We start from the raw sequence: 12,431 nt of genomic DNA, 5'->3' as shown, positions 1-12,431 counted from the left end.
GTGTGTGTGTGTGTGTGTGTGTGTGTGTGTGTGTGTGTGTGTGTGTGAGAGAGAGAGAGAGAGAGAGAGAGAGCGAGAGAGAGACAGGGTCTCTCTTTGTCACCCAGGCTAGAGTGCAGAGGTGTGATCTTAGCTCACTGCAGCCTCAACCTCCTGGGCTCAAGTGATCCTCCCACCTCAGCCCTACAAAAGCTAGGACTACAGGCATGTGCCACCATGCCCAAGTAATTTTTTTGTATTTTTTGTAGAGATGGGATTTGCCACGTTGCCCAGGCTGGTCTCAAACTCCGGAGCTCAAGTGATCCACCCATCTCAGCCTTGCACAGCTAAGTATAGCCATTTTAATGAATCATTATTATTTCAATTTATTTTGTCTGAAGTCATTTCTTACAAGCTATGGAAAGATCATTGTTTTCAAGACTGGGAGAAGGAAATAATGGTATACTTGAATGATGATATTTAATATTAGTTCTTTAATAGGAACAAAGAATCCTGTAATTCCTTTTTGGTGTTCCATAGTTTCATAGGGAAATTAAATTAAAATTTATTTAAATTTTAATTTTTTTCTTCCAACTTTTATTTTAGGTTCAGAGGTACATGTGCAAGTCTGTTATACAGGTAAATTGTGTGTCATGGAGGTTTGGTGTACGGATTATTTCATCATGCAGGTAATAAGCATAGTACCTGTTACACAGGTAAATTGTCATGGAGGTTTGGTGTATGCATTATTTCATCATGCAGTAATAAGCATAGTATGTGATAGGTAGTTTTTTAATCCGCTCCCTCCTCCCCACCCTGCATCAATTAGCCCCAGGTGTCTATTGTTCCCTTCTTTATGTCCATGTGTATTCAATATCTACCTCCTACTTATAAGTGAGAACCTGCAGGATTTGGTTTTCTGTTCCTGCATTAATTTGCTTAGCATACAACTACCTGTGTAATGCTATACAATATTCACTAAACATTTTAACACGTGACATTATTAATGTCACATGATAAATTATCTTTTGTAAATGGTGGCAGAATTTCTACCCTTTTCTGAAGTGTTTTGGTAGTTTCTACATTCATGGCAGCTCTTGCTATTGACTTTTAGAAAAGACTTGCTATGGTGATGGTGCTGTTCTTTCCATGAGTTCTGGCCTCTTATTAACTTCTAGGATTGTATTCTTTTGTTTCTATTTCTTCATATAAGATCACTCTTTTCTACTTTTGTCTTCTTGACTCTGAATTATATAAAAATTCTCTAGTAATTCTGTTTTTCTCTCTCCATTCATACTCTGTAAATCTACTGTTTAGTTTTATTTGTAATCTCTATAGCAATGATCAAATCTATTTGAACTCTGACCTGTGAAACACAGATTGATGTTCATAACAAATCACCTATCATTTCCTAAGGTATATACATAACTTCTATCAATAACTCACTGGACATATTGAGTTTGATGCTTTTACTCCTCTCTCTAATTTAATCCGTCTCTCCAAGCTTCCATTGCATCCTATTATCAACCAGGTTTCTTTCTATATACTCAACCACATCAGACCAATGTGCCTTTTGTTATATAGTGTGCAGATTATGCAAAGATCTTTCTAAAAGGAAATCTTATATTCTCCTTGAAAGTGGTCATATCCTACACAGTATTTTGTTTGGTTTTCTGTGTCTGGTATCTTCACTTTGCAACCTTTCTGCTGTAGAATATTGTACAAGGCTAGGTTTTTCATCTAGCCTCTTCCTACAGATTGCTTGTTTGGAGAATGACTTCTTTTCCTACTGGCTGGGTGAGTTGGCAAGTTGATTTAAGGACTTGCACCTGTAAAATGGGTACAATAAGAGCAACCCTGTCACAGATGTTTTTGAAGATTAAGTGAGCTAGTATATAGGAAACTCTTAGTAACAGCTAAATGTTAGCCATTTAGTCCCTAAATGCAGGTTTTATTATGTCCTACACTTACTGAAAAGCATATACCGACTACTATTGTGTATCACATCATCAGTTAATTTATTTTTCTGCCTGATGTTCTAAGCTTGCTTCCTAACTCCAATCCCACATAACCTTCTAATGTTTTCTCCTGTTAATCCAGTGTTCTGGGCATATTCTCTCCCTTCTTCCTTCCATCATCACTGCATTTGGTTGCATTTTCACAGGATGTTTCATACTATCAATCAGTCCTTTGACATGGTTGCTGCAGTTGTTTGGGACTTTTTAAATTCTACACTTCTTTAAAATCTGAATCAAGTCCTACTTTTTCCTGAAGTTTCTTGAATACTCAGAGATTTCTCTTTCAAAGTATTATAGCATTTACTTTTCCAATTCAATTCTAGAGTCCCATAGGTCTGTTTTTTATTATAATATACCTTCCCCTGGTTATAGCTAAAAGTAGTTGAGATTATTTATGTTATTCTCTTAGTCCTTATACAAAAGCACATTTTGATGTCAGAAAACTTAATTTCTCATGGTTCATGATTATGAGCATAAATATTAAAGAATTAACTGAAAATAAATGCTAGCACCTCACATGCTATCCAAAAGAATCTACATATACTAGTTTTGTTGCATGACCAAGCAAAAAATTAAATGATCAATACTATGCTATTGACCATTAATTATGTATCAGCAAAAAAAATAGTCTAAATTGCTGTGCATTAGAACATTATTGTGATTTTTTGATCTGGAGAACTTTTCCAAATGATGTTAGAGTCTGTATGTTAACACAGACACTGATCTTGTCCTTTCTCTGCATAAGATCTGGGTGAGAACACAGTTTATAGAGTAGGAAGGAGGTCTGATCAATGGCCACTCCATGTCACTATTAGTTATGCCCCACACTTCACTATTACCTGTTTCCACTGGCCTATATCAAAAATACTATAAAGAAAACTAAATGCCAAGACAGGGATACTATTTAATTTATATATATATTTTTTCAGCTAAATGCATGTGACTGAAGTTCTGCAACATGTTAGCAATAAACACAATACAGTCAGCCCTCTGTATTCATGGGTTTCACATCTGCAGAGTCAACCAACCATGGATAAAAAATATTAAAAATAGTAATAATATAGCAATAAAAATTCAATTCCTGCTGTTTTCCATTGTGCACTATGCTACTAACCCTTTGTGTAGGTCACTGCCATCCTAACCAGGTAAAGAGTTGACGGCAGCATTCATGTTTTATTTGGCCAGTATTATGTTTAATAAAAAGAACATTTATACCTTCAGGCAGGAAACACATACTCTAGTTCATAGTAGTCCCTGTTCTTCAGTTTATGTTGTTCTCGGCACCTTAAATTTTGTTTAACCCCTGTATCCAAACTCTTGAAGCCATTTGAATTGGGTATCCTTGATTTAGAACTTCAGCAGATCTGCTGACTCTTATTCTTTTCTTCCCTCTATCAATCAAAGTTTCTGATGAGTGAGTATGTAGCTAATTCAAGTGAGCTAGGGTGGGAAATGAATTCTAGATTGTTGTGCAAAGCCCATCTATTCAGTCATTCTGCTTTTTCACACTACAGTCAATTTGTTATGTACTGAGATATGTTCTACATATTTCTGAAAATATTTTCTAAGGTACAAATGTGAAGCTTCATAGATAGGAAATATTTATGAGCTAATGAGATTATTACACATACTATAAAGAATAGTGGATTATTAAACAGTATATTATCAAATGAGTTTGCCTACAGTTTAATAAGGATTTCTGTGTCAATATTAAACACATTACACACACACACACACACACACACACACACACACACACTCCGAGTTTTACTTTTCTCAGTAATAACTAAAGTGCAACTTCTTTTATAAGTGTGCTTTTACAAAATATACTCACTTATTTCCTATTCAAAAGCATGCCAACATGCTCTTTGGGCATAATTTAAAACAATTATTTCTATTAACATGCATATCTATAGACAGCTTTTAACAGAATTTGGGTATTTGTACTTAACAATGGAGTCATGTTTAATATACATTATGCTTATAACATTTCACATATAGTCTCATCATATAGCATTCCAGTGGTTCATAACTACCTTCATGTCAAAGATACAAAATTAGCAATTACCATGAAATATAAAGCAGGTAAATAGAAAGCAAAAAAGAGAAGATAGAATGCATCAAAATGACAAGGTATATTCCTTAGAGTACTTGTACCTTTTTAATTGTCTTCTCAATGAGGAAGTCTCCAACTGGCATTAGAATACCTCCTAACACAGCCAGGATGGCACCAATGACAGCCCCAGAGATGAGCCCACAGTTCCGATCACAGCCCATTTTTCTTGTTCAGGAGATGAATTCGTGTTAAGCACCTGTTTCTTGCAAACTCCTGGATATGATTAAGGTGTTTTCTACAACGTCTGGTTCTATCTTTAGAAAGAGATCATAAAACAGAAGCTTAAATATCAGTACAAAAAGATCAAAGTACAAAGAAAACACCCACTGAAACTGATCATTTTGCCAGTTACAAATAAACAAATGCTTTTCTTTTTGTTTCACCAAAGTGACTTCCTTGGTCTACCTCCCTTTTCTTGCTTCTATTTCCCTACCAGTGGCAGAACTAATAATGTCGTATTTGAATTTCTTCAAAATCCTCCTTTTTTCTTTCTACCCATGATTAACATATTGAAATCCTACTTAAGGAGAACTCTCACTCTCATCTCTCTTCCCTCAGTTTCAGCAACTTAGTTGCATCCTCACTCTTTATCTGGGTTCCCCACCAACCTTCCACACCCCCTGGAGCTCTCCTGCAGACTGAATGTGGGTTGACTGATATGTTCTCCACCTAAATGCTAAGCAAGTATGGGAACAGATGTTTTATTTACTATACCTTATTCACAAATCAACAGCAAGACATGAATTTTACAGGAAATGAACTGATGAGTCTCAGAAAGAATCAATTCTTCTAATCATTTGAAAGCTATCTGTTAAAATGAAAAAAGCAAGGGTAAATAGAAAATAATAGATTCTCAGAAAATTGATACTGGGACACTGTAATATGATTGTAATTATAACAACTGTTAAAAGAAAGTCTAATTTTCATGTATACTGAGTTCAGGCCTGAATTGCTTTTCCTAAAAACTGTTTAAAACATGGAATTATTTTAAATAAGTGTATCTTATTTATTTTATTATTAACGACTTTTGGATGACTACAGGTGTAAAGAATTTGACGAAAATATAAAATGTAGAAGATGTTTTGTTTCAACAAAGGCATTGTTTTCTTACTAATCTCAAATAACTTTTTCTCTACCTATTCAACTACAATATAGTTTATTTTGTCACTTGCAGTTGATGCATGCTAAGTCTGTTAAAATCAAGTAGTTTGTGTTAGCATATATTTGTCAATCTTATTTTTAGTAACTTCATATAGTATCTGGTCATTATATAAAGATTGGGAGAATATAATTTGTGAAATGAGTGGATTCTATTGTAATAATAAGAATTAATTCTGATTAGTATTTGAGAACACATATTAATGGGGTTGTCATGTCATTTATACATAATCAGAATGTGCTTTATGGCTTAGAAAAAAATTATTCTCTACTTTGAAATGCTCATGGTGAAAAAACAAACATACGTGCCAGCAGAATGAAGGCTACAGTCAAAAAAGGCACATAGGATACTGTTGTCAACGTTGTATAAATGTATTAATAATTGTGGTTTGTTATGATTTCCCTCCACAGCTCTATTGCAACAGGCATACCACTCTTATGATTTTATTAGTATTTATTTCCACTTTAATAATCATATACCTTTTCAAAAATATTACTTGTAGATCTAAGAAAATGAAAAATGACATTTTCCCCAAAAACGTAGAAAGAAATTTTGCAATATTTTTTCTTGGCAGTTTTATTATTTATATATGTTCCCTTACCCTTTGAGATTTTAATTGCCTACTCCCTTATACCTAAGATACTTTCCAGTATCAACCATAGGATGCAATAAACTTCATCTACATCAAGGTCTTGGTGATTAAGAAGATTCAATAGTTCACTGGTTTCAAGTTGTTTTTTTCTCCAGTGTGAAGGGAAGGCATGTAAGTCTAAACAAATGATTTGTTTTTCCTGTGGAATTTTATGTCTTACTGAGCAAGTAGGGCTGGATTTTTATGAATTGTTCAGCGGTGGAGCAGTAACAATAGCTTTCTCTGCCCTTGGAAATCATGTACCATGCTACCTCATATGGCTTTGTCCATGGCTGTCATAATGCAGTGGAACAAGTAATTTAATACTGGTAATCAGGACTGAATTTTGTCAAATAGAATTTCCTTTGCAATGCATAAATGCAAGGCACTTGAAACTCTTCTTGAAACAATTTTTTAAGCAACCATAGTAATTGCTTGTATGCTGTGAACTGGTCATCAGATTTAAGGTAGCTTATGAAGTACATAACATTTTACTGAATTCCCATGTCATAGACCATCCCCAACTATTTTCTGCAAGTTATACTTAAGGAAGCAATTAAAATATAGGAATCCAAACTGGTTGAATTGAGATTAGGGAATAAGGTTAAACCAAAGACTGATTCATCACTGTCTTGCTAAATGAAAATAGGCAAGCCACTTAATCTCTCTACACCTCAATTTCCTCATGTGTAAAATGAGATGCTAAAATGAGATGAGCAGTTTTTAATTTACGCAGCTGAACCAGTTCTTCAATTCTTACGTGGAAGTCCATTATGTAAAAATGACTGATTACACAACAGTGATTAGAACCCAGAGACTCTGTTTCCTAACTTGCTCTTCCTATTCCTACCTGACACTCTCTATTCTCACTGCTAGGAAGCTCTAGGAGAACCTCTGTAGAAACCCACAGCTTTATGAACACATAAAAAAAAAATGCAGCAGGAAACCCCCAGTGTCATACTCCAGTTTTGTGAATATAGTATGAATCTATTTAAAACATACATAACTCAAAGATTAAATTATCTCTCTAGGAAAGTTATTTTATGTTCCACTTCACCCAAAATTACTCATTCTATATTAATGTCATTTGCAACTCTAACAAATGTGATACAAAATGATTGAAAAGTATAAATCTATTGCTTTTAGAATAGCTATATGTGCATATATTTGCCCTTCTCCAGATTCTATGCCACAACATAGTTGTGAATCTATCTGGCCTTTTCCAAAATCATTCTTCTCTATTCACGTAGCTCCATGCACTACAGAGAAGAGCTTCTACAAGGGATAGAGAGTTCTGACAGTAATCACCGGAGAACACAGGGAGTAGTGCATGCTCTCCAATACCTCCCTCTCTAGACCTGAAACAAATTATGATGACTTCTATGGACTCTGAGCCCAGATATGCTGAGCAATGGACAGGCCTGGGTACTACCTAGCTCTGCTGTGAACTTGAAGCAGAAGTGAGATAGTGTACAGGTCCCCACTGCTGTAAAGTCACATACAGTAGAAAACAGAAGTATCAAGTAATTTATTCTGCTGAATTCTATGGTTAGACAGTTCTGAATCTAACCTCAGTTTGGATGGCATATAAGCAAAATTACAAGTATTAATCTAACAGAACTTCATCCATGTGCTAATATTTTGAATAAAGAGCTAGACAGAGAGACAGAAACTGAAATTGTCCATTTGTTCAAATTCTCAACTGATTAATTCCCTCTTATTACTTTAAGTTTATACCTTTTCCCTGAGAATGGGCAAAATAGGTGACACTAGTTGGGTTCATTTATTATCACTCAGTGCCCCGACACCACGAATAATGAAGTATTGTTATTATAATCATACTCTATCCTTAAGTTGCATGTGACAAAATCCTAATTAGTTTATTCACCTGAGGCAAAGGAGGACCAAACATATTACGTAAGACATGCACCAAATACAAAAGAGAAAAGTTCAGGTTAAATACCACACTGTAGTCAACAGCTTTTCCACCCATATTTATCTTCAAAGAAAGAATGTAGTTTTTCTCCACCATTCCACCAAATTTAACTGTCTAGAGCACGTAAAATTTGGGTCATGCTTACTCCATTTTTTAAATAACACAACTCCTTTTATATTAAAATAGTTAATTAATTTTATTTGCTAATTGTAGATTACATTTTATTTTTTACTGTTATTTGTCCTTTGTAAGAAACAGACAAGATATTGATAGTGTATCTGTAATAATTCACTTACTGCTTAAAGAACTTAAATTTAGAAAGCCAAGATATAGAAAACTAACTGAGACTTGTGTAAAGAAGGGAAAATAAGAAGACATGTTTTTACAGGCAACTAATTACATGCCTTTCTTGATTTTATAGGAAGCTCAGTTGTCTTTTGTCTAGTTTATAGATTATGAATCCTATTTATTTTGTAGATTTCATGAGTGGACTCTATTCCATTGGGCCATCTTTGAAAGAGAGGAAAAATATAACTCTAAATTTTTTTTTTTTTTTTGGTTGTCAGGTCAACAGTGTTTCTATAATGAACTTTTAAGCAAAATATCCTTCCACTATATTGGGAACTCAGTAGAAACAGAGACTAAACTTTTTGCAAAACCTGCATTAGACTGAGATGTAAGAAGCCTCTTCAGTAAAGAGTTCAGAATATTAAAGCAAGTCCCCAGAGAATCTGTAATTAATCCCTTGTGTTTATAAGTTGTGCTCCCTGGGAAATTCCACCCGGAAAAGGCATGGTTCAGAAGTAACATCTGCTGGGATGTAAACTATGAAATTTGAAAAATGTTCTAGATTTCCAGGGTACTTGTACAATAAATAACTGCCAGACCTAAATGACATTTTTTTAACTGATCGGTAGATAGCTAAAATTTCCTTTTTTCTATGTATAAGCCTTCCTCCAACTTTTTCTTAGGATAAAAAACCAGACCACACTCTTCTGTTTTGCATTCTTTTGATAGAGAGTTTTCCTTACCTAAAAAATACAGAATCTATCCATAAAATCTAGTTTTTGAAGAAGTTGAGGGAATTAATTCAACAGTTTACATGAGTATACAAGTTAGTTTTTAAAATTAAAGTCTTTTTTTCACATTCTTATCATAACTATGTATGTTTATAAAGACATGCTTCCCTAGACATGAGTAAAAATGTAGATTCAAATTCATGGTAGTATAAATGGGTGCAAATCAATCATTTAACTATAATTATGTTTCATCAACATAAGGCCATTAGGTCAGTCTTTATAAAATTGTATTTAAAGATAGAATTCTCCTTTCAAGGTTAATTTTATGGAGAATATCAATATACAAAGATAGTTCAGAGAAGAGCTATTTGGTAAAAGGAAGGAGCAGAAACTCTTCTTCCCTTTTCCAGTCACACTTCACTTGGGTTCTGAGTCATCTCCAAAGAACTCAAGGGCTGCACAAATAATTTTCAAATAACTGGAGTAGGAGACCTCCAACATCTTGTCTTACTGAAGTTATCTCATGTCCATTTCCAGCCTATCAGAATATATGAAGGCAAAAAAGTACAAGGGAAAAAACTTTGTAGAAATGTGTAATGTAAAATAATTATATACTTCTCAAATATTGCATTTTGAAACTTGTTTTGATGGTAGTCTTAAATTAATGCAATAAATACATTGGACTTTACATATTATACTTGGGATCCTTCTAGATACAAGTCCCATCTTTTAAATACTTGTGAACCAGGGATTACTACAGGTTTGAAATTATTCTCTTAAGTTCACACTGACTTAAAGAGTATTATCTGGAACCATTCTTAATTTTTGAGCCTCGCACAAGAATGCTAATGTCTTTTTTCCACACCCCAAATTCTGCTATAAACAGAAAGATACTATAAGATTTGTAATCACTAAAATTCTGGGCCTTGAAGCCAAGAAACGTAGATTCAGTTCTGGGTGTATTGAAGTTTGTCTGTAATACAGTTTTCTCTAAAATGAGTTTATTTACATCAAATAAGGTTACAAATATTAAATGAAGTAAAATAATGTATATTTCTATTGTAGATAGATGTTACTTTGAAATATTATTATAAAGTGTCATTTCAAACCATAGCAGTAAAATGTGATTTCATATTGGCCAAGAATTTTTAAAATCTAATAAATGTGTATAGTTTGCAAAACTAGAAGTGATTATTTGCAAAACAGTTATAGTGAAATGTGATCATTTATGTATGAAAATAAAATATGCAAATGGAAAGACAGCTATTACTTTAGAACAATGCTACTTGAAATTTTAGCCATATCTTGGACTGCTGAACAAAAACATCTTGTGATTAGATTTGAAGATAGTTACAGAATTATCTTAAACTTTCAGGAAACACACAGGAAATACACACACACAGGTTTCAAATGTGTTGAAGTAAACAAGGTAAAAAAAAAATTCCTAAAAAAAAATAGGGCGGCAACTATAACTTCCGAGGTAAATTCCAAATTCAGTACACTCTGTGCAAGTACCTCAATTGTAATTAATATTCCTCTCAGGCTAACTATTATCTGATGGTTCTCTATTTGGTATTGTTCTGATTCAATAATGAGTCTGATAAATTAAAAGAGTTCTGCTTTATTTCTTATCTCTCTCATAAATTCCAAAGGACCACTGGACTTTCTATGTAACAAACATTTTTAAATATCTCATTTTGGTTTCCTTGTAAACCAATATTTAGAGCAATATTTTCTTAGCTTCAAAACACATTATTGACTTAAAACCTCACAGAAAAAGACTAAAAAGTACGTGCAAATCTTTACAAAAAAGATTTCAATGTGCTACTTGATTATTCCAGAAACTGAGATGTACTCTAGGGAATTTATGCCATTTACAGTTATTCATAATTTTAGTTAATATAATTGAGGCTTTTAGTTAATTCTTCCAAATTTATTTATCCTTTACTTCAAGTTGGTATTATCATCTAAGAAAATAATTCAGCAATATTTGTAATAAGCTTTCTGAATTGGAAAAAAACATTAATTTTGATTTAGTTTTATTCAACTAATTTACATTGATTAAATTTCAGATTATTTAAAAGTAATATACTTTGCTATTTCCAGTAACAATATCTTTGTTCATTACAGAAAAGCACTTAAAAATCACATATCCAAAATACACATTGCATTTGATCATCTAGAGCAAGTCAGGTACACCAAAAGCTGTGCAATTTAGATTGAAAATTAAATAAGCTAATAACTCTGTAAAGCAATACATAATTAACAATTGCATATTAGAGAATATGTTGACCTAAGAGCTGTAAGTCATTTATAACATCTAATCTCATTATATTGGTTGGCATTATAATGATCTTCATCATTTAAATTAAACATCATGTATAAATTGCCTAAGTATAAAATGAGAGTTTTATAATAATCCAAATGGAATTGCAAATCACTTTAAATATTAACTTATAGATACAGTGTGAAATGCCATTGGACATGGTTTTAATACTTTTTAAGTATAAAATAAAGATTGATAACTTGAAAATAATGCAAACCTGATTTTTAGATCAAGCCTAGTGACTAAGAAAAGAGTGACTACCTTTTCTCCTGTCTTTGTTATATAACTTCATAGGAGTATTTACACAGAAGTGTCATCTCCCATCATCTGGGTGATGGGAAAATCCCTGGATCTTTTTTAAACAAGAATCATACGACTTACCTTTAAAATGGCTAAGAAGGAGTTTTCAATCAAATGGTCCAACATTTGAACAGACAATTCTTAATAGAATCAAATGGTATTCTGCATAAAAGTTCTACGCTGCAGTCCTCATTACATAAATGTGTGAGAGTTTAAATATGCAACCACACCTCCCTCCCAAAAAGAAAAAAAAAAAATCCACTCTACAATGTCAGATCCCAGTGTGTGGTTTGTTGCCAGAAGAATTGAAAGAAAAAAAAAATCCCTCACACAGCACATTACTGATATGGCTAAAGGTCTATTTTTATGTTCTGATGAAGACTCATTACCTATATCTGAGATATTCGACAGTACTTCTTTTTTTGGCCATTTTCCCATCCAAATAAGTCAGAGGCCAGGAAAACAAAAGGAACTGACTTGCTGAGCTTCCCCTAACATATCCCCAGATGCTGAACTGAGACAGGGGGTGGAAAGAGTAAACTGGGAAGAATAATCATATTCTCACTTCCCTGTCTTGACTGAGCTTGCAAAACTTATTTCTTTAAGGTTAAATTAAATGTACTTTTTATACAGCATAATTCTGAAATACTTTGAGCCTGATAATTTGGAAAACAACTGGAGACTGTCAATCAGCAAAGATGATAAACTGACTTAAAAAAAGGAAACAGCCTATTGTTCTAGCTAGAAGTTCTTTACTGTTTATCATTTTCTGTTAGTTTTGCAAAAATGTCATGAGCAAAGCACAGTACTTCTACAAAAAATTCCTTAAATTTCTTCAACTGAAATATGTCTAAGTAGAATTACTATTGAGGATAATCTTTTAATATAAAAAAGTACTTAAGTCACTTTAAAAAAGAAAGGATTATGCTGATATTGAATCAAAATAG

General features: G+C 33.1%; 1 protein-coding gene across 10 annotated transcripts in view; it reads right to left on the bottom strand.

The window, feature by feature from the left end:
- CD36 (CD36 molecule) overlaps positions 1-12,431 on the bottom strand; it is a 79,412-nt gene that overhangs the window by 25,220 nt on the left and 41,761 nt on the right. For 4 of the 10 annotated variants that reach the window (XM_032276435.1, XM_032276433.1, XM_032276436.1 and 1 more), the window contains exons 2-3: positions 4,828-4,921; positions 4,155-4,367 (exon numbers count right to left, since the gene is read on the bottom strand). In XM_032276435.1, coding sequence (XP_032132326.1) covers positions 4,155-4,274 — 120 coding nt within the window. In that variant the 5' untranslated portion in view covers positions 4,275-4,367; positions 4,828-4,921. Of the gene's footprint in view, positions 1-4,154; positions 4,368-4,634; positions 4,799-4,827; positions 4,922-11,565; positions 12,338-12,431 lie in introns of those variants that run through there. The other 6 variants (XM_032276441.1, XM_032276438.1, XM_032276439.1 and 3 more) reach the window with 4 other exon arrangements.

This window comes from Sapajus apella, unplaced genomic scaffold, assembly GCF_009761245.1.
Source record: "Sapajus apella isolate SASKATOON/1434 unplaced genomic scaffold, GSC_monkey_1.0 scaffold7, whole genome shotgun sequence".
Taxonomy (NCBI): domain Eukaryota; kingdom Metazoa; phylum Chordata; class Mammalia; order Primates; family Cebidae; genus Sapajus; species Sapajus apella.
The sequence above is the reverse complement of the archived record's forward strand: the minus strand, read 5'-3'. Positions and strand labels throughout refer to the sequence as shown.